Raw genomic sequence first — 21220 nt, 5'->3', positions numbered from 1 at the left:
CTTCTTCCAATTTTCTTTTTCTTGTCCTTTCCACCTTCTACAATAGTGTCTGTTTCAGTGGTAATTTTATTTGAAGAAGTGTGCTCCATCCTAGTATTCATAAAAGATTTCAATAGCAAGGCCTGTGGGTAATACAGTTTTTGAATTCTAGGATGGCTTGTCAAGGCAACACAACCTGCATTACATCAGAAGTGTTATTGTGCAGCACAAACCACTCTAATTGGTATCTTGACATAAGATCAAGGATGACCTGTCTACAGGTGCAAGCTGTTACACTCTGACTTCCTAAGCACAGATTCCCTTTACTTTTATTCCCTTCAGTTAGAATGTTGTGAAGACTTCAAATAGCTTATTTGAAAAATGAAACATGAAATAAGACACTAAAGAATATTTTAAATACCACTTGAAAACTTATTTTAAATGTTCACAAATAGATGCATTGATCTTTTTAAAAAACCACAGAAGCAGATGCAGTTTTCATATATGACACAGAAAAGGTTTAAACAGCAACAAACCCACCATTTGATGTGACTGCCATAGCAGAATCTGTAGATACAGATCCCAGAAAAGTAGACGTTATTATAACAACTTGCAACTGTTTTAGCATCTAGCACCCCAACTATTACCATTTGACTTCAGTGTTGGTGTTGAACAAATACTGGTAGGAAAAAGAGGTTAGAAAGTATCAGATATGCATAAATTTAAGAAGTGTAAAATGACTATATATATATATATATGTGTGTGTGTGAGTGTGTGTGTGTGTGTGTATACATACATATATAAACATCTGGACCAACTTTTTTGTTGTTGTAAGACACCAGTTTAATTTATGTATTGTAAAGTATTTTGTCTGCTTTCATGTTTAGTTTTCATAAAATTAATTTATAAGTCTTGGCTTATGTATCTATTTATATACACATGAAAACCTGTGAAGTAACACTCCCCATGCCCATTATTTTATGGCTTGAATGTTTCATTGCTTTCACCAGGTAATACCACAGGTTTTTTCCTAAATTGCAGCTTTATATTATGTTCATTTTGGTTGTTGTCAGTAAAAATATAAGAAGGAAATGGCCATCTTACAGCAGCAATAGATAACAGTAAGAAACAGTAATAGTCAAAACCTTTGATCTGTGCAAGCATCTTGCAGCTAACCTATTATTCAATAGCTAAAGAATGTAAGTACTTCTAGATAAAAGTTCTAGTGCTATTATAAATGCTAGGCTCAATTTACCAGTAACATAATGATTGCAGAGTATTATTGCACAACTGTACCTACTTTGAAGTTGGCACTCTTCTAAGTGATCCACCACAAATAATTCTACTAATGGGGGAAAGTATCAACTCTTTGCCACATGCTGATTGCATTAACTCACATAAATTCATAGGATTGGATCCAGCCAGCTTTCCCCTCAATCTGACCCAGTTACCCTCTTTATTACAATCCATTTCCACCTGTCTTTTGTCCATGTGGGTCCCATGATCCCCAGCATAAGCCTTTTTGGTGATCAAAGGGGATGTAATCTTCCCTTTTCATGTGTGGAAAAGTAGAAAGCATTTAGCCTGCCAAAGTTTTAACTTAGTCTCAGTCTCTCTCTCTCTCTTTCGTTTTTCCTCTGGGGATAAGACTTCCCCTTATTCATTGAAGCAAATGCAAAGAAGCATTAGTATATCTTTTGAGAAGGTCCGTTGCTGTCTTAATAGGCATTTCTAGATATTTGCTACCAGGCTTGTTTGTGAGTACGCATAGTATATTGTACCCTATAAACCCAAATAGAAACACTTATCCCATTAAGACAAAATTCTGCATCCATCATAGGAACCATCTAGAAGAAATCTTCAACTTATTGCAGATACTTACTTAGAACTGATCACATCATCATTTGGCAAAGTGTTTTAGCAAAATGAAGGAGATTATGATGTCTTCCACTTTGGTTATCTGCCCCAAGTTCAAAGCTTTTGGGAAGTGGGGTTTTTCCTGCTTCCCCATAGCATCATGGTACTTTTGTACACTTCCCAGAGTTTCCCTGGTTCTCTCCAATCTTTCTCAATCCTGCTTTGCTTGACTTTTTGAGAAATATCTCAATAAAGCCTGGATGGCTACTTTGCGGGTGTGTAAAGTCAATTTTTCCAGGCCACATAACAGCCAGTTCCTCTTTCTTCCCCCTGCTACCAGTAGGCTTTTATTTTTTTTTTAGGAATTGGCACCAGAATAGGCACACCATTGTAATAGGTGCAGCGGGTTCTCTGTATTCCCAGCTTTCATTTTTAAAAGCGCCTTTAACCTCTTCCCTTGCAGAGATATAAGAAAAAAGGCATACCTTTGCAACCGAAGGGGCTAGAAACTTACTTTTTCGTAATGAAAGTTAGGAATTCAAAGAGCCTGCTACACCTGTTGTCACAACAGTATTATCAATATAACAATATCCTATTGCCCATTTAAAAATGCAAATGCTGTAGTGGCCCCTGGAGGGGGCTGCTGCTGGGGGACTGGGGCAAGGGAAACTGCAGGAAAACCTGCCATATGGAAACCTGCCATATGGAAGCTTTGCAGAAATATGGAAGCTGCTGCGCTTTATCTGCAGCTTCACCATCAATAAGGAAACCACAAAATCCTGTCCCCATGTGGAAGACACCTATATATATAAAACCACAGCCATTGAAAATGTTAAGGAAAAGAGAGAAGCCAACTGACTACTACCGCCACAGATATATGCAACTCAAGCAAAGAGGACATCAGCCACAAGGTGACTGTGAAAAAAAAATCATGTGTCAGAAAACAGATCTACTTAGCTTCTGTGAAGCCTCTTGCATATATTACAATGACTAGATTTACTCTAGTAGCCTATCTATGCTCACAAGAGCCAAGCCACAAAGCCATCATATGTGATCTCATGTGAAACTAGTCTGAAACACAGCACAAAACACTAAGAGAGGTTAAAAATTACTAAAGGTTCTGGTATTTCCTCTGTTGGGCTTTCCACAACATGGAGGTAGCTGCTGTATATATAACTTATTCAAATCAGATCTGCAGTGATCTCTAATAAAGTGCTTGCCCAATTACTGATCAAATAGGGCAGAAATCTGCAGAACAAAGATGAAAATGATTGTATTCTATATTGCAAGTCACCACATTTTTAATTCTAGCTGATTTTTGTCTGCTTTGCTTTTGCAGATGAGACTAGACTAGACTTTTTGACAGTTCAGATAAGGTTGATGTAGGGTGGTGTAGATGACACAGTTATTGAAATAGCACAACCGAATATTAAAAACGGCTGCTACCATTTTTCAAATAAAAAGGTTACTGCAAGTTAAAAGTAGTTTATGTGCCACAACAAACTATTTAGGATTCTACTTTAAGAATCTGTACACCTCCCGGAAACTGCTTTGCAGAAAAATAATTCTGAAAATGAAAGGGAGACGGCTGTACTGAAATAGAGGACTCAGAACAGTGTTCTTCTTATATCTTTCTTAATTTCTGCCTGTGTTCACCCAGTCCTATGCCATGCATTCCCCTTGCTTGGAACTTGTCTTCAAGGGCCAAAGGGTAAGGAAGGTCCAAAGTAGTTCTCCCAGTCATGGGAGGGTGAATTTTTTCATGAGCAAGTTTAGTCAAATAAAAGAGGATTTTTTAAAAAAGTCTGCTCTAGGACTACATTACTGCACTTAATTTCAGAATAATTTCCAAAATATCCTAGTTATTTTCAGAAAGAGCTAGATTCGAGTCCAGTAGCACCTGAGATTATCCTGAAAACCTTGTTGGTCTCTAAAGTGCTACTGAACTCGAATCTAGTTCTTTTTCAGAAATATCCCAACTGATGGAACTCTCAAATCCAGAACTTCCCTTGGATAACAAAGACATGGCATATTCTAGTCCAAACTTTCTTTTTAACACTGCCCACTACCAGTTCAAGAAAGCTACCAAAGAGAGGAGAAAGATTTAGGTAATACAATAAATTACAAAATAGAAAAGAGAAATGCTTAATCTGGGACACTATTCAGCTTTAAGAGCACACTGTTTCCCTTCCCATTTTATCCTCACAACTCTGGGGCGAGTTAATCTGAGAAAGATTGACTTGCCTACTGCCACCTAGTGAGGAAAAAAACATCCTTTTTTGGCTAGGCTGGTTCCACATGTTTTTCTTCTGCTTCAGCTTCCACACTGAAGCACTTTCTTTTGGAACATTCACCCAAAGTCTAATCAGGCTCTAATCATCCTTCCCCCACCCCCAGTATGCCTTCTCTCAGGCCTTTCTCTGATCTTTTTGAGAACAGGTCCAAGCACATTATCAGATGGTCTGCCAGGGAAAGTGTGTATTACCAACGTCCCACACACACATTGGGCATCTGCTTCCTTCCCTACTGTCCCTTGTTGTCACCATGTCCCCCCCACCATGCCACTGAAGGGCTGCTTGCAGCTTTTTTTTTTTAACAAAATAGGTCATTGCTAGATTGTTATAATGTTATACTAATCTATTCCAACAATGTAGGAGTTCCTCTGAATTAGGGCTAGAGATTTAATTCTATTTATTTGTAAAGCTGGGAGTTCGGAGGAACTAGCTGAGTGTTGCAACAATTATTATAACATAATAGTGATCTAGTAAGAAAGTTGCCATATGGAAACAGCCCTTGAGAGAACACAAAGCATTATGAGGAGTGATTCTATTATTTCCACATCAGCAACCTACAGACAGCATCTGCTATAATATTAGTTAGGTAGAGTGATTCTAAGCACATTCATCAGAAGCAAGTCCCATCATAAATTTGTTTAGGACTCTGACCTTAAACCCCAGAAGTACTCTCTTAAAGGGATGCATGCGGGCAAACTCAATTTCACCAATCAATATCAAAGTCAGTAGTATGTTTCTACAGACATATTTGTAAACTTAAAGCAACTTCACTGGTGGTGTGCTTAAATTCTTATATACAAGAAAGAAGTTATAGGTAACTTTTTGTGTCTACCAACTTGCAGAAGCAGAACTAGCATTTCAGCCTTTTGTAGCTCACTTCCATTAGCAAGAATTCAGATCAGACTCAGTAAACGCAGCTGAATCAATAAAATCTCAACTGTGTACACCTTCTCCCGTACTTGAAGAAGCAGTAGGGTTGTGGCTAGAGTCACCAATGTGAAAAATCAGAATACTGACCAAACCCTCATCCATAGCTTTTTTGCCAGGAAATCTCAGGCAGACATGACAATCAAAAGTTACTCTTCTGTGCACGACTAAATAACAGCAATCAGAAAAGTTTCTGTGATTAATATGCTTTTTTAAAAAAAGCTGAAAATAAATAAGGCTTTATCAGTATATTCCATTAATAGCAAGATAACAGAATTACACTGATGGTTGTCTGATACCATATACAACCTTTTGCATATTGTTCTTTAAAATCTACCCTAGAACATTAAAAAAATGACCTTTTTTGTATCTGAACTTTACGCCTGCTTGGGTGGTTTTAATCCCAATAACAAGTATATGGTTTTTTAAAAAGATCTAAAATCTATTTCTACAGGAAAAACTAAGAATAAAAAAGTTTCTTCTAGTGGCATACATGCAATACTCCTGGTACATGAATTACACAGCAAATGATTTAATATTGCATTGCAAATATTTAGAAAGCTGTTTAAAAGCTAAATTACAGGATTACAGGCCACTGAAAAGTTATTAATCTATAATGATACTGTTTTAAGTAAATCACTGATAAATGCTAGTTAAGAATTGTAAAATATAATTAAATATACACAGAATGCTCTGCTTTACTGTACCAATTCAGGGGTTTGCCTCTAACCTTTCAACATAACTCTTAATTTTCTTTATTATACCATGTCCTATGCAATAAAAGCAGCTCCAAAGTGCAATGCTCTCCTGTCATGACTTTGTCCTTGCACACCAAATAAGCCTCCCCCTCTCCCGAGGTATGTATTTCATTCTCAGTATTCCTGGAAACAACATGATCATTCAGAGGCAGGTGTTCTAAGCAAATAAGAGACTTCATGGTTCATTTTTAAGTCACTTTCTCCTGCACTGATTCTAGCCAGCAGCATCTCTTTATAAATTACCCTGTCTCCTGTTTCAACTTTTTAAAACAACATCAATAACTAAAAATTATCAAAGTGTGATTTACACCAGCCCTGCTGTTTTTAGGAACATGTCAAAAATAGTTTTGTCCATCCAGCCACACATACCTGTAATAGAGCACTTCTGGTTAAGCCTTTGTGCAGACTCAGAAGAGACAAGTTTTAGAAAGCAATAATGTTTAGAGAGAGGACTTAAAAGGCCAAACTCCTGTGCACCAAGATAAAAACCTGCTCTAAAGTAATAGTCAATCAAAAGTTTTAAAATTACACTAATCTTCAGGAATATTAAAACAGCACAATTCTAGTACCATCACAAATGGCATCTATACAAAATTTAGTTGCACAGTAACAACTAGACTGTAGGGGGGAAACCCAGTCTTTTTATACACTTCTTAAATTTTGGCATCTTTTCATATGAGAGAATTAGATGAAGATTGCCAAATAGTCACACTGTCTTGTACAACGTTAAATAGTTCTTTTATAGCACTAGCTAAAGGTTTAAAAATTGCTCTAAAGGTTAAAATTTGTTAGTATGCAAGGAATCCCTCTCTAACAAAGAGTGAAGAGCCATGGAACAAAAATTTCTGGCTGTCCCATTTTCAGTATGAAAGTAGTGCATAGATCCAGTTTGCTGAGGAAGGGAGCTGTATACATTTCACTTTTCCTGGGCAGCCTGGAAGGCCTTCAGTTCCATGCGATACCACTCTGGTGCTTCTGGCCCATTTTGTCCAGAGGGATTGTGATCGTAGCCATATGCCACGGTTAATTCTTCATCCTTTTCAATAGCCCTAATAGTGCGAATACATTTAATCAGCCCAAAACGGGGATGAACGTACCTAGGAAGTAAAGAAAAATGTAATGTTATGCTTTCAAGCACAAAAAGGGTAAAGCAGCCCAAACAGAGTTGCCAACTCTGCACTGGGAAATTCCAGGAGATTTGGGGGTACAGCCTAGGGAGGTCAGGGACCTCAGCAGGGCATAATGCTATAGAGTCCACTCTCCAAAGCAGCCATTTTCTCCAGGAGAACAGATCTCTGTAGTCTGGATATTAGTTGTAATTCTGGGCTGGCATCCCTAAGCCCAAAACTGTTTTCATTTTTTTTAAATCTACCCAAGGCACTTCTTTAAAAAGTTAGTTCTTTATACATTTATAAACACAATGTACATGGTTATATTGGTTCACCAAGTCTTAAATTGCTAGCTTAAACCTACACAAATTCTCCCTGGTTTAGCATAGTATATTGGGTGTTCCCCAACAAGATTTTCCTGGAAGCACTCAGGATTTTGAACGCCAAGAGACAACAGTTTTCAAGTGCAATCCTAAGCAGAGAATATCTGGAAACAGGCAGGTGAATCTTTTGCTGCATGAATGTCATCACCTGATCACTGCTGAAGATGAGATATTAAATGGACCAGTTTAAAAGTGGTCAACCCTATGCATGCAAATGTTTTCTTTGGGAAAGAATAAATAACTCCAAGTTCAGAATTCACTACAGGTCTGGTCTCAGACATGTATTATGTTTCTTGAAAACACCTTTGCAATTCTGGGCTACCCTGGATATTTTTGTGAGAGGGTGATCTTCTAAAAACAGTTATTTGGACAACTAATTTTGTTGATTCCCCCAGTAAATTTATGACAGATACCTGAATAATGGTTCTGGAAATTCAGCCCAAGGTGAGAAGTCACTTCTAAATGTTCTGCATAGTCCCAGTTTCACACCTGACCTGGATAGCCCAGGCTAGTCCAATCTCATCAGATCTCAACAGCTAAGCAGGGGTGGCCCTGCTTAGTATTTGGATGGGAGACCACCAAGGAAGTCCAAGGTTGCAACACAGAGGCAGGCAATGGCAAACCACTTCTGAATGTCTCTTACCTTGAAAACCCTATGGGGTCGCCATAAGTCAGCTGTGACTTGATGGCCAAAATAAATAAATAAATTACAACACCCAACGTGTTATCTGAGGGTACTAATTGAAGATCTGGACATTTCTTCTTTTAAAATCATGGTTATTAACTATAAAATAGTCTGCTTGCTTTTAAAAAGAGAATGATTGACATAGGACTGATAAACGTTTTAAGGCAATTATTTCCTAAGTGTTCTTTTATACAGGAAGCAGATAGCCTGTATTGAAGCGATGTCTTACCAGTGTGGATAGCACAAACCATATTGTAAACATTCCCATGCCTCCTCTCTCTGCTTTTCAGCCTTCCCCGATAATACAAAAGTCTACTGCAATCAATTGCTTCTGAGTGTTGTTTTCTCACTACTGCAACACTACACTCTGCACTGCAACATAAAAAGCCTCAGAATCCCACATTTCTACTCACAGAGGCTTAACAGCTACATGACTAAAGTCACATCCATATAGCTATAATTAAGAGAATTAGATTTTAGCATACATACGTGCACGTACTTGTACACAGAGTTTAGGTCATTCCATTCCTGTATGAAAGAACTGTTGATTCTAAATGGCTGGTTCCACAAAGCCAGCTTAACTGAACAAGCCCAAGCAGGTAGCTCAGACAGTGATCTTCTGAAGAGCACTAATTAATCAGTGCATGATCCAAAAAGTGCTTCTCTGGATAATTTTGCAGAGTATGCAAAGATGCAACATGTGTACACAATCCAAGTGTTGCACTTGGTGTGTGATATTACAAGAGACACTTGGATTGTGCCCTTTGGGAGAGTGAAACATTTTGGACTGGCCCTGGAGTTTCCCCTTCAATCACAAGGGAGTCCCAGAGGACACCCTGGATAGTGGACTTTTCCACCAGCGATTTGCATCTTTGGATTTCTCTTGGTGTCTCTGTTTGGTCCTTAGATCACCTGTTACCATATTATTGCACTACTAGATAACATCCTCACATTTCAAAAGCAGCATCAGACGTTCAGTGCAACTTTAATACTTACGATTCATAATGACAGTTAGGTGTAAAAGAGTGATTTGCCTTGTGCCCTAATGAGGCACAATATTTGGCTGCATGGTTGTAGGGTTCCGGTACGTCAATGACTGTTTCATCATCTAGGGATATTGTATTTCCATTCAAAGCCCAGTCCCTGTTGTCCACCTAATTTTCAACACAAATCAAAGGTACTGCACTGTTAACTTTGTTTATGTTTTCTCAAATTAAAGACACAGAAAAGACCCATCTTGTCTTGCCTGTTTTTCCGGAATACCATAGTGGACAGCCTTTATGGCAAGTGTGTCGGAAGTCAGGTCCAAAACAAGACCATCTCAGTTTAGTAATCCCATCCATAGATAAGTCTTTCCCCTATTGTACCACTCAACTAATTTCTGGCATACCTCCCAAAAAGGATTGGCAGCACTAGAGTACAAGAAGTCATTCTTAATATTTTCCCAGGACTCATAATATATTTATTTCATTTATTCCATGCATTTCTCCCCAATGGGAATCCAAATCAATTTACATTATTATCCTCTTCTCCATTTTATCCTCACAATAAAGCTAAGAAGTAGTGAAGGTTGAGGGTGTGTGATTGGCCCAAGGTCACCCAGCGAGCTTCCATGGCAGAGAGGGGATTCAAACCTGGGTCTCCCAGATGCTAGTTTGACACTCTAACCACTACACCACCCTGGCTTCCTTCTATAAAGAAACCGAGAAGCAAACAGTTCTAAAAACAACACACACAATAAAAACATTTTGAGTAAGATGTTGGGAGGCCGGTTGGACTCCCGCCCAGAAGATCTGAACTGGGCACTGCAAGTTGTGGCTGGTTGGCTTAGACTAAGCCGGTTGAAACTAAACCCGGTGAAGACAGAGGTCCTGTGCCTGAGTCGGGGTGGTCTGGGGACAGGGATCCCTCTCCTGACCTTCGATGGGGCACCTTTGGTGCCAGCGCCGGAGGTTTGGGAGTGCTCCTAGATTCCTCCCTATGTATGGAGGCCCAGGTGGCAGCCACTGCCAGGTCAGCCATTTACCATTTCTGGCTGATTCGGCAGTTGGTTCCCTTCCTCGACCGCGATGACCTGGCCACAGTGATCCATGCGACAGTCACCTTGAGATTGGACTACTGTAACACTCTCTACATGGGGCAGCCTTTGTCGCAAATCCGGAAGCTGCAGTTAGTGCAAAATGCTGTGGCCAGGCTCCTGATGGGTCTCTCTAGAGGGGAGCACATCCGGCCTGTGCTGAAAGCACTGCACTGGCTGCCAATAGCTTTCCGAATTCGCTTCAAGGTGCTGGTACTTACCTTTAAAGCCCTATATGGCCAGGGTCCGGCATACCTGAGGGGCCGCCTTTCCCCATACAGACACAAGAGAGCACTACAGTCGGGGGCCCAACATCGGCTAGTGACTCCAGGCCCCAGGGAGGCCAGGCTTGCTGCAACCAGGGCCAGGGCCTTTTCAGTGGCGGCTCCTACCTGGTGGAATGAGCTCCCAGAGGAGATCAGGGCCCTGCGGGACCTCTCACAGTTCTGCAGGGCCTGTAAGCCCATGTCGCATAAGCACTAGCAATTTATAACGGAGGGCCGCTAAATCTCAATAGGTTGAATATACTGTAATGTTTTATGGTAAGGCATTGTATTAGTTGTGATAATTGGTTTTAATTGTATATTGGTATTAATTATTGTAAGCCGCCCTGAGCCGCCTTGGCGGGAGGGTGGGGTAAAAGTGTGGAAAAATATATAAATAAATTAGGAGCCACCACTACCACCACCACCAACTATCTCTTGGTAACAACGGGGTAATGGGATGGCCCGTTATAAAGATTGAGCCACAGTATCATGATAGATCAGCACAGCTGAATCAGGACGTGTATAAGATCCACAGGGCACCACAGTGCCGGATTTACGCATAAGCTAAATAAGCTACAGCTTAGGGCCTCGCAATCTGCTGGGGCCTCAAATAAAAACACAATATAAAAAATGATTTCAAATATTAAAAAGGCGTATATATTTTAAATTTTTCTGAGACCAGCTGATGTAATTTAAAACAGTAGGGGGCCTCTGGGTTTTGTATAGCTTAGGGCCTCAGCAAGTCTAAATCCAGCCCTGGGGCACCATCTTGATTCGACTGAATGATTAACACCACTGAGCACTGTATTTTGTAAAATATGGTTGTTTTATCCTGTTTTTATGTGTTTTATGTATTTGGCACATGGTGCCCTTGATTGTGAGCCGCCCTGAGCCCGTCCGTGGGGAGGGCGGGGTAGAAATTTAATAAAGTTTATAAATGCTGTAAAATATATAACTAAAGTGTTGTGAGCACATTATTTGTGAAAAATCTGTTTTCTTTTCCTATGGTTGGGCTCTTTGTCTTCTTTCCTTCATGCCACAGGCTGTGCAGGGGGTGAAATAAACACCTGTATGTGTAGCAGTTAGAAGGCGCCTTCCCACAATGGATATCGTGTCCTTCATTACTCATTTTACAAAATCCCTGCATATATATTAAAGCCTTATGCATACTGAAACATCTGAAGTGTACCCCAAGTATAACAGAGTTAACAATCAGTGGGAGAGTTTTTATGACAAAGTGTATTTTGAACAGCAGTAAAGTTCTATATTTACCTCCTGGTGTGTAATCCGTATTCCATTGTAAAAGGACATAGTTATGCCAGCTTCAGCTGCTATTTTACTAAACAACCCTTCTCCAGCACTGGAAATGAGAGATGTATCCACATATACCCTGACAAAAAGATAAATGTTAAATGTTTATATTCCCTAGATACACTGATATTTCTGTCACAATTTATATTACTTTGGGTACATCTGAGACGCTACCAGCAATAAAACAAACAAACAAACAAAAACGCTGATAGTATACAGAGGACTCATCAGCAATTTTCTGAAGTATAATGGACTAGATCCTAATGTTCCCTCATGTTAAGTGCATAATCATCCACAAATGGAAGCTCACTTACTTACTTGGTGGGAAATTTAGGTCCAATTTTACATTATATTTCAAAATGGCAGAGAGAAAAAATGGAAAAATAAATGTCAGAGCAAATACAAATATATTTAAAAGATTTCTAAGTAAAATAAACTGGATCTAAATTAGGATGTAGCACAGTTAAGTACCAGTCAATTACAGCTCTGTACGGAAACATAACATTTTATTCTCCTGTCTCTCCAGGGTGTAATTTTTATAATACACATACAGAAAAGCATGCTTTCTTTACACTGATTAGTCAAAGGGACTACTTAAGCCAGAAAGGAAAATAAAATTAAACCAGAGGAAATATGCCAGTACAGATGTTAAATATGACAGAGGTTTCTGCATTAAAAGGGAGTTGTACCAGCTTACAAAATGCTGCATCCCCTGAATTCTGTGCCTGAATGCTTTGGTTTCTTGACTCTTCATACTGGTTGGTGGGAGGCCATACATCTATTTTTATTTATTTTTATTTTTGGGATTTTTATCCTGCTGTACCCTGCAAGTGGGTTCAGGGTGGCTCACAACATATAATTCAACAATGAAACCATACATTAGATTAATTACAACAGTTTATTAGAACATTATCAGTAACAAAATTTAATTATCTGATTGAAATACCTGCTGGCCGCTCAGCAAATGGCTTATTATTTCAGTGCAGGCTGAGCTCATGCCAGAGGGTATGGACATGCTCTAACTAGAATAGGTCAGTCACTCATGGTGCCCCTGATGTGAATAGTGCCATGGGTCACTTAAAGCAGGGGAGGCCAAGTTCTTTGATGTCAGATGACTCGACCAAAAGCCTGGCATAACAGCTCCATTTTACAGACCCTGTGGGATTGCAATAAATCCCGAAGGACCCTGATTGGGAGCATGTTTTACCAGGCCACGGCCAACTCATGATAAACGCATAATCTGTCACAGGCACAACCCTGATTAAATTGCTGGACTTCTTCCCTCTCCCTCTCCTTTTACATGGCAAGCCAATATAAAATCCAGTAAGTTGTGATGTCCAGATATGGTATACCTTTCTTAACTGAGATTAGTTTCTATCTCAGTTCCTAGGATTCTTAATTCCAGATAAGAATTCCTATTATGGGGACAGAAATGGGTAACAGTGAGTTAAGATATCTACATTTGGAGGTCACAACCAAATAGAGTTTTCTGAACACTTCAGTCTTCAATAAGAGGAGGAGGAAGAAGGTGAGCCCAACAATTTACCAGTTTCATGTCTGTCACAAATAATTCCAGTTTGTTCATGATGTCTGAACTGGTGCTAAGTCTTGCTGTTAAGTTCTTCTATATTTAAAAGTTCCTTAAAACTGCTTTCAAGAGGAAAAGGTTGTCTGCTACAATCACACATCTTTAAAGTCATTAAGGAAAACATTTCAATTCAACTGAGCCACGGAAAACATCATTCAAGTTAAAGAGCAGATCTTACAAGCACCATCACAAGCAATCTTGTTCACCATTCAAAGAATAAAAGGTCATAGGATGGTGAACCAACATGCAAGCAGACCAACCAAAGTTTCTTGAAAATATTTAAGCAAGGTGAAAGTTTCATTTATACAATAAAGTGATTCTACCTCTCTGATTCATAAGGATCAGGAAGAAGAGCATTTGTAGAAATGCAGGATGAAGTAGATTTATCAAAACTGTACACTGGGCCTAAAAACAAAACCAGTAAAGGAATTAATGGATAATATTAAAATTCAAGCATTTTTTTAAAGGGTTATGCATTCAATACAACCACAAGGAAATTTTATTTGTAAAAAAAGCAAACGGAGATATTTTACTTAGGGTTGTTTTAATAGCTAATTAAACTTGCATCCAATTATTCCACCTTTTTCACTTCTCTCTGCAACTACAAATAGTGGCCAAATGTATCATTTTGTTATCAAGATTAGTCCAGGTTTACCCAACTTAGAAATAATGGCTTGGATGAGTTTCCACTCATCTTCCTTTGTCCATTGTGAAGGTGTTCTTCTGCTGTGTAGCCTGTTACTCTTCCTCTAGGCACACTGCAGCTTATTGAAAGACATTGATCTTGAATGAAAAGAAATGCCTAGCATCTGAGGAATATGCACGCTGCAGTGCAGGACCAAGAGGAATCAAGGTTTATGATCCAGCCCAATGTTTCCTAACTTATTTAAATAGAACGTAACTGGCCAATTTTGCCTAGAAGTGTTGCAAAAGCACTACCTCTTCTCCTCCCATCACCCACTAATCAGAGCTTTATTCTTATCAAAATGATCAAAAATAGTAATGAGTGCTAAAGTTAATGGGGGTTGGATTTACAGATTCTTCAGAAATATTTAAGATGGGAGCAGTGAAGTCGCAAATAATTTTTTAAGTTCTGTTGCATTAGTTTAGTAATTAAAAACAAACAACAAAAAAGCTCAAAAGGAAATTTCAAGACAAACATTTTTACACATTATTTCTATTATTTTGAAATTTTTAATATTAAACTGGGGGTACATATGAAATTTATATCTGCCCTTTTAAAGTAAGCCTTTTTTAACTTCATGAAAAAATGCATGTAGAACAGGCAAGTAAGAAAGCTAGATGTTTGAAGATGGATAGGACATGTTTTCCTTGGAAACCAATTTTTTTTAAAAACGGGTCTATAGTCTGAATACAATCAGCCTTTTCTAGAATGTAGTTATGTTCTATTTTCAGAGTAAGCTGCCCTGTAAGCATTTTTTCAGCAGCTCTGAAACAACAACCATTTTACTTTGTAATCCTGCATTCTCTTATTGTATACCCTAGGTTCTCAAACTGAGAGAAAAGGCCTCTCAAAATACCTGCAGCAAGTGGGATTCTACGAGCAATCCATAAGCACTGCTACTACAAAGCAAGCTGCACTCTCTCTGTCTCTTCCAGGACCTACCATTCTCTTCCTCTTTCCAGTCCTGTGTGCAGTTATATAATGTAAGACAAGAAGAATGTCTTGGTGCCAGGGTACTTGAGGGACCATCTCTTCCCATACTGTCCAGTTTAGGTACTCTTCTCAAACCCTACTCTTTGTGCCTCTACCTGCAGAGTTAGGTTGGGGCAACCACAGTCAGGGCTTTTTCAGTGGTGGCATCTTGCCTTCAGAACGCCCCCCCCCCCAAACTCTTACACTCTTTTCCTTCAGGTATTGGTCCAAAACATTTCTATTTACTCAGGGTTTTAACTAAGGGTTCCATCTTTTTAAGCTGTTTTTTGGGCTGTTCATACTTTGAGGACAATTTTGTCAATTTTATTTTAGATTGTTCTATTTGTTTAATGTGCTATAATGTCCCAGCTTGCTTTTATTATCACGTTCTTAATTATATATTTTATTGGTTTGGCTTTTTATTGATGTGAACATTTTTATTGAGTTATTTGAATTCCTAGCTTGGTTTTATTTTATTGCTTTAGGTGTAAGCTGCTTTGAGCAGGTCTAGAGAGGCAGCATACAAATTTTCTAAACAAATAAAAGAATGAAGGAAGAAGAACATAAACCAGGATTCATCAGCAGAAGCATGACAAAAGAGCTACACATTTACCTGCCCAACAAAATGTTGGCACTGGATTAAGTGGAGCCCAGAAAGCAGAGCAAGTTTAGAAGGCTGGACAGAGATGAAAAGGTTTGAGAAATACTATGTGTTCTTGATCTATGTTAGATTATATTTTGCAGAAACATCAACAGAAATAGAACCCTATGGTGGTACTCATTGTGTATATCCATAGGTAAACGTTTATAATTAACAAAGCTTAAAATGAGCAGAGAAAACTCTTAAGGTACCATCCTGCTGACAGCTTCTCATCTTACATTTTGCAAAAATATAAGCATTATGAACGACTGTTATAGAAGCTACAATTTGCAAAGGATGTAGTACCCCGTTCCATATATTTTATCAAGAAAAGTGGTAAGTGAACCAAAAGTCAACTCTGTACAAGGCATACATACTTTGTACCCAGGTTAATCATACACAAGTACAAAATACAAAATTGGGGTGGTTCTAAATCGCCACACTTTATAGTGGCAAGCATTCATTCTGCATAAGCGTGGTCTGAAGGTATGATCTGAAGGCACATGACACAATAACCTTACTGAAACTGAATGGGAGACTTCCTCTGAACCCTGTGCACTCAGTTTTTTTAGTTCCACAGGAAAAAATAAAATCCGTCTATCCAGGTTTTCAAGTCATTGTTAAGAAAATCCTTGCAAATTCTTTGTTTAAACAGAGAAACATTTTCCCTTGAAGGATGTGTTGAGCATAGTGTACACATATCATGGTATGCAATAGTACAAATGCAATGGTACAAAAAACTCTGGTGGGAACTTACTGCCTGGCACTACTTCAAATTGCGGCTTTCCCTCTTCTATGGATAAAAGATTTGCCAACTTTGCTTCCAACATTTCACCATCTATGAAGTGCCCATAATAGGCCGTCTTCCCATCAGGGTACACATAGGCTATCTTCTCTCCAGTCATCTCTCCTTCTTCATTGACTTCTCCAACCAGATACCCACCATCCTGAAAGAGAATCGTAAGGTTGGAACAAGAATTTAAGTATGTATTTAGGGAAAACATTGTTCTCTTATAATGCTATGACCCTGTCAGTTATAAAGTTAACAGTTTCTATAATAAATATCTACACAATATTTTGATTCCACAGGTGCCAAGTAGAAGTTAATTTCACTTGACCCTGAAGTGTTCCCAGACCCCACTGTTGTCCCAGGATGTCTCTCATCATCCATCTCTCATCATGTCATTATAGTCTGCATGTCATTTATCCATACAATTTCTACTAAAACAAAGCAAACACATCAAACAATTTGGTTTCACCAAATACTGAAAGTCAAGGAGGCTAAGCATCTATATACTATTAGCTACCCATGGCCCCCATCTGAAGATAGCTAATTCTGTGGACTGGAGCCATATGGAGCCTACAAAGATTTTCCAGCAAACTTGTGGCACTCCCCAGGTTTGCAGAAAAATTTGACAATTTTTTTAAAAAGCATGGGGGGTGTTAAATCTCCCCCAAGTAAAACACCACCAGTTGTCAATGGCAGCTGCACAGCCCAGGGCTACATGCTGGGTCTGACAGTGGCCATGCAGTCTGGCAGCTGTGCTGGGCCTGGAAGCAGCCATGAAACCTAGAAACCGTGCTGGTCATGCCATCACTGATGCAGCCCGAGAGCTGAACTGGGCATGCTGCCATTGGCGGCACAGCCCAGGAGCCATGCTGGGCCTGGAAGGGGCTCCCAGAGGACCTGGGAGCCACATTGGGCCTGGCAGCAGCTGCCCTGCAGCCCCACAATGGGTGTGCCATTAGAGCAGCCCAGGAGCTGTGCTGGGCACAGCAGCAGCACAGCCCAGGTACCTGGCAGCAGCTGCTGAAGAGTCCAAGGGTCACGCAGGGCTCGGCATGAGTGTGTGATGGGGGAGTCCCATCTCTCCCCCCATGAGTCTCACAGGTTCCCACTTGTCATATTTCTACTATTTAAAAAATCAGTTCATATACCAAAGGCCTGAACTAGGGTTACACCCTTCAAAGGCTATGGACTGCAATGGATTGAGAAGAATGTAACTCTGCTTAGGATGTCATGCTAGTTTTTGCACCAGAAAGATAAAAGTCAAACAAGCCATGAGCCTTGTTAGGCTCTCTTTCTACAATATCGGTTTAATTCATGACTATCATCATAGGGTTCCATATCATTGGAGAAATATATATACTACTAATGATTGAGGCCCATTGCAGAAAGGAATGCAACAAGCTCTAGGGAGAGGGTCTGGGAGTTTGCTTCCACCTGCAACCGAGGCCCGCATCCGCCCTGCCGATAGCTATCTAAAAGGCGGGGTGGTGGTGGTGAAGAGAGGCCGGTGACAGGCAGAGCAGGAGAGGGCACATGCCACCCGGCCCTCACAGCGGGTGCAGAAGGTGGGGGGGGGAAAGAAGGCTGGCACGGTGGCAAAGGAGAGGCCGCATGCCACCCGGCCGTCCCAGCAGCTCCAGACGGCGGGTGCACTGGGGACGGAGAGTCTGGACACCACCCAGCCCTCCCAGCGTCTCCGGACCGGGGAAGGGGGAGATGGGCCAGCACGCCAGCGGAGAGGCTGCAAACAACCCGGCCCCCCCAGCGGCTTTAGAAGCCGGGGGTGAAGACGGGCTGCTGATGGGCGGCGCAGTGGGGAAGGGCATGGCCCACACCACCCAGCCCTCCTGGAGGCCTCCCAGCTGTTTGCGATGACAGGTCAGGCGGCGGAGGCACTTGCTCCTGGCATAGCAGCCGCCACTGCTCCGCCACCACAATGGTCCTCAGCCACTTGTGAGTCCACCGGGGCCCTGCGCCGTCACCCCGTGGAGTGCTTCTGGGAGTGGATGGGGGCTGTGTGAGCGGCTCGGCCTGGAGGGAAGAGGCGGTGGCCTCGTCCTCCTCAGGGCTCTCCATGAGGGAGACGGAGGAGTGAAAGAGTGCCGCTGCTGTCTTTGGCTCCATCACAGAGGACGACGCGGGGCCATCGGCTGACCCCCACTGGGGCTTCCGCGCCACCTGGGCCAGCGTCCTCCAGGCTGGCCAGCAACCTCTGTGGAGCATCAGCGAGCATCCGGCCCCTCCATCAACTCCCAGGACACTGAGGCCAAGAGGCTGCGTGGCGCGTATATGGGCGGGACGAAGGGAATGCAGCTAGTGGCCAGGGACCCATTTTTGAGTGGCACTTCACGGAGCCTATTGATTTTGCCACGCATTGAATCTTGCCACCCCAAATGACAAATATATATTTGCAAACAAGATTAAAACATTCCTATATATGGCTACTAAGAAAATTATTAAAAAACAATCCTAAGCAAGTCTACTCAGAATTAAGTCCCATTTTATTCAATTAGGCTTACTTCCAGAATCGTGTTTTAGGATTTCAGGCCTAATTTCTTAAGGAATATCCATAAATCCAACAGTCGGTATTTACAATTAATCTCTCTACATTGCTTTATACAGGAGTCAGTTTCATCACTGTTCTTTTGGGATGACAGCAAAAAGTGTAGAAGTTTAAACAGCATAATTTGTTTTTCCAGCTTCAGAGTTCAGAACATTTTGTTACAACAGATTGATGTCTAAAGCATGTACACGGTCAGTACAGAACCTATTCACTATTTATTTAGGCAAAGTGTCACTAGCTTGAATGGCCTGAATGGAGCTATTCATCTGTGAAAACAAGAAGCAACTCTGCTATACTGTCTTTAAATGTAGAACCATTAAAGACAGATATTCACTAAACACTTAGAAAGAAGACAAGCTCCTGTCATAAAGAGAGAAATAAAGACTAAAAAAGATCCCTCACTCATGACGAGACCCAAATCTAACAGCAAGCATGTCTACCATGACACAGTGCACTTTCCGCACAAGCAACATTCAGCGTGAGGCAAATCTATCCTATACTACCATGTCATTTGCTAACAATAATAAGTTATCACTTCACCAGTTGTGTAATGTTCTTAGGACACCAATAGGCCAATGGTGGCTGAAACTGAGCCTCCTGGACTCAAACAGCCTTTGTATTAAGGACTTGCATAGAACGTAAGGCTTCTGTTGCAAGAGCCTCCCCTGACAATACAAAACATTTTGCCACTGCATTGCATCAGGTGCCATTCTGTCCCCAGCCCTGATTTAGAGAAGACTCAGAGCATAATTGCATGAGTACATTTATCAGTGACTCACCAAGAAAGCATTTAAAAATATATACTTTAAAAAAGTCAAACAGACTTACTGGGTAGTATATCCAACAAATACCATGTCGGATATTATCCTTGTATTGCCCTTTAAATATCAGTCGTCCATCAGCATCATATTCCTGGGCTGGCCCATTAAGTTCTCCATCCATGTAAGAGCCATGAAGAGCTCCTCCATCTTCGTAAGTGTACACTCCCTGGCCTTGCAGAGCATCATCAACGTAATATCCTTCAAGTGTACTGGCAAAGAGAAACAGAAAGTGCAAAGTAGCCATATGTATTATTTACATATTACTCATTTTCAAGCCAAATTAATAAAGTATTTTGCACCCCAACATGAAGCCTCACATGTGCTGTGATGTGAATGTGGCACATATACTGGCAAATGGCCAGTGAAATGAATGGGGCAGTTTTTCCACTGAGATGAATGGGACAGCTATTACAGATGGGGGATAGTCTCTATGCCTGCAGAACAGATCGTCACTTATCTTCAGCACTTTGATTCCTTCATCTTCAAAGGACTATACATGGTTGCTTTAGATGAGAAGCATTCCCATGTGTAGTGTATTATAGCAAAGACAGTAAAACAATAAGCAGTTTAATCCGACTCTAGGGTTTCAAAGCCGAAGAGCCAGCGCTGTCCGAAGACGTTTCCGCGGTCATGTGGCCAGCATGACTAAACACCAAGGCGCACGGAACGCTGTTACCTTCCCACTGAAGTGGTACCTATTTATCTACTTGCAATTTCTTGCTTTCGTACTGCTAGGTTGGCAGGAGCTGGAACTAGAGATGGGAGCTCACTCCGTCATGCGGCACCCGGGTCTCAAACTGCTGAACTACTGACCTTCCACAGCCTGCAGTTCAGCGTCTTAACATTGGCTTTTGAGCAAGGGAAACTTTACCTTTAAGGACAGTAAAACAATAAGCAGTTCACAGAAGACTAGGAGTAGAATTAAACAACTAATTATCAGTGATCCACCTTTGATAAAACTTCAAAACTGGTCACATTTATTTTGTTTCATAAAGCCTACAGAAAAAGACAACTAGAAGTCAAAGAATAAACTTCTAAGCACTGTGGAGTATACACAAATAAGTACTAAAGAAAATCACAATATGCCTACCTTCCATCAAAAAAGAAAAACTTGCCACGACCATTTTTCTCTCCATGCACAAAATTTCCCTCAAATCTGTCTGTGGATGAATATGTGACCGTACAAAATCCATGGGGCATCCCATCATCATCAAGTGCTCCTAAAAGTAATAATAAAACCAGGCTACGAAAAGGAATACAGTAAATACACTAAATCCTATGAATTTGTATTTATATTTGTAAGATCATCTTTCATCTAATTTCTGAGACCTATGTAATGTATAAAAACAGCTGTCAATTGCACCCATAGTTTATTCTACAGTACACTAGTGAAATCATTTTAAAGAAACCTATGTGAGTTTCTGAGAGGTATTTAATCCTCCAAAATGCCAAAAAAACCCACCCCACCCTTCATACAGGAAAGGTAAACACAGCAAATAGTACAGCATTATCTAT

At 40.5% G+C, this 21220-nt stretch overlaps 1 protein-coding gene across 1 annotated transcript in view; it reads right to left on the bottom strand.

The window, feature by feature from the left end:
* Positions 1–3850: 3850 nt before the first annotated feature.
* SETD7 (SET domain containing (lysine methyltransferase) 7) overlaps positions 3851–21220 on the bottom strand; it is a 29356-nt gene continuing 11986 nt past the window's right edge. Inside the window, exons 3-9 of the mRNA XM_015411577.1 lie at positions 20796–20925; positions 19713–19914; positions 16289–16478; positions 13558–13639; positions 11608–11725; positions 8989–9146; positions 3851–6912 (exon numbers count right to left, since the gene is read on the bottom strand). Of these exons, the coding sequence (XP_015267063.1) occupies positions 6732–6912; positions 8989–9146; positions 11608–11725; positions 13558–13639; positions 16289–16478; positions 19713–19914; positions 20796–20925 (1061 nt within the window). The 3' untranslated portion in view covers positions 3851–6731. The remainder of the gene's footprint in view (positions 6913–8988; positions 9147–11607; positions 11726–13557; positions 13640–16288; positions 16479–19712; positions 19915–20795; positions 20926–21220) is intronic.

The sequence above is a fragment of the Gekko japonicus genome, unplaced genomic scaffold (assembly GCF_001447785.1).
Source record: "Gekko japonicus isolate JY-2015 unplaced genomic scaffold, Gekko_japonicus_V1.1 scaffold11, whole genome shotgun sequence".
NCBI lineage: Eukaryota > Metazoa > Chordata > Lepidosauria > Squamata > Gekkonidae > Gekko > Gekko japonicus.
The sequence above is the reverse complement of the archived record's forward strand: the minus strand, read 5'-3'. Positions and strand labels throughout refer to the sequence as shown.